Source organism: Priapulus caudatus, unplaced genomic scaffold, assembly GCF_000485595.1.
Source record: "Priapulus caudatus unplaced genomic scaffold, Priapulus_caudatus-5.0.1 Scaffold133, whole genome shotgun sequence".
Taxonomy (NCBI): Eukaryota; Metazoa; Priapulida; class Priapulimorpha; order Priapulimorphida; family Priapulidae; genus Priapulus; species Priapulus caudatus.
In genome coordinates, this window is record NW_014577194.1 from 487,410 (window position 1) to 489,406 (window position 1,997).

The window sequence follows — 1,997 nt, forward strand, 5'->3', positions numbered from 1 at the left end:
CTATGGTTCTCTCACTGACAGCAGAGTACCTTGTTATAATCTGTGCTACAGTAGTGACAACGGCCACTGCGTGTTATCACATAAATGTGAATATAACTCATAACATATATATAAAAAAATAATAATAATGTGCGATCTACTGCCTACCCACCGTCCAACACCATTACAATGGTTGCAGATGCTGCTATATACTCATCACCTCCCCATCAGGTAACAAATCACACACCCACAAGGCATTTATAATCAATTACAGATAACTACAGGTAAATTCCTATTAGGATATATTATATCAAGAGTAGATAATAACACATGTACGTGTTATTACCTACTCTTGATTATATATATCCCAGATATAACATGCCAACGTTGGCTGCCAAAGTTGGCCCAACGGATTTTTGCTCATGATCAGCGCGCCAACGTTGGCCCAACGTCATATTGCCAACGTTGCACAGGCGGTGGGTGTCAGCACGTGTCTCACCTCTCGTGGATAGAGTTGATGTAAAGGTTGACGAACCACGTCAGCGAGTACTGGTACATGGGATCGATGTTGCAAGGTCGGCTGTCGAGAAGAACAGGATCGAGGAGTGCTTGGCGATCGTCGGTAGCCCATGCGCGATTCCTCTATCTTCTTCTCCGTCCACAGCCATCATGTTGTCTCTTTCTTCCAGTATATACCAATTTGAAGCCAGCCTGGGAAGATGGCGGTTAGCGAAAGCTGTTAAAAGTTGCTAGATCTCTTTGCGTTTTGCTTTTTTAATTTGATGCGTTTAATTGTTGCAGTAAAATGCTGTGGACCGACAAAATGTTAAATTATTGAAACGTGCATGGCTGGCTGTTTTAAGCTGTGTTGGACTAGCTGCTAGAGGCTCTGAAACGCCACTTAAATTATGTTGGTTCCAGCTCTATATATCATGAACATATGTACAGATACATATACTTTCTCTACATATGTTTATGCTGGCATTAATCGCTAATACTGTTTCATGCGGGGAGTAATGAAGGAAGGGGTGAGTAATGATTTGCAGCTTAATCGGAGATTTGAGACGAAATGGTTAAGTCCATCTTCTCTCTCACAATCGTCCGACCACATATACTGCCACATGCACGTACATAAACTGCTACTTGCTGTAACACAGAGAAATAATAGAAATCTGCTGTTCTGCGTGTGTATGCATGTCTGCGATTGTGTCGCACCTGCCAGCATAGCTTGGGGTCGATTATTTTGAAATTAATGCAAATTCTCGAGTGACTTATGCGTGTGTAGTGCGGTGTGCGCGTACGAGTTTTGCAGTGATTTTTTTAGACTTGAAAGTTTAAACGAGACCAAGAAATGTATTGATGAGTCACCAGTTTAGACGTGGAAGTTTGGGTGAGACCAAGACCTGGTATGGATGAACATCATGCAACATAAATCAGTGCAACTCAATCTATCATCACGATAAGATAAAAAAAAACATAGATAAACATTAAAAAATGTAGCGTACATATTTAACGGCACGCTTGAAATCGTCCTCGATTCAAAAACCTCCTTGCTCCACGCGATCCCTCCATCCAACGAAAACCGCCGTCCGACCCGTGTGACATTTTCCCTCGCCAGGTGGCGCCGAGATGATCCGGCTCGGCGAGAGCGTGATCGAGTACAGCCGCGACTTCCGCTTCTACGTGACGACGAAGCTGCGCAACCCGCACTACCTGCCCGAGCTGTCGACGAAGGTCACCTTGCTCAACTTCATGATCACGCCCGAGGGACTCGAGGACCAGCTGCTGGGCATCGTCGTCGCCAAGGAGAGGTGAGGAGACGCGCGGGCGGGCGGCAGGGCGGGCGGGCACTGGTTTGTCGTTTTCTCGACGGACCATCTCTCACGGCGCGCGTGACCACTTACCGAAGCGCTCTACTCGCAGCGATGCTGGGCGTGTGGTGACCGACGTGTGGTTATCATTAACGTTATTTGTCATATGTCAGAAAATATCCATCGCTGCGATAGTAGCTGATTATG

General features: G+C 45.8%; 1 protein-coding gene across 1 annotated transcript in view; it reads left to right on the forward strand.

Moving 5' to 3' along the window:
- LOC106805916 (dynein heavy chain 12, axonemal-like) overlaps nt 1-1,997 on the forward strand; it is an 85,289-nt gene that overhangs the window by 60,536 nt on the left and 22,756 nt on the right. Inside the window, 2 exon segments of the mRNA XM_014807687.1 lie at nt 523-601; nt 1,598-1,790. Coding sequence (XP_014663173.1) covers nt 523-601; nt 1,598-1,790 — 272 coding nt within the window.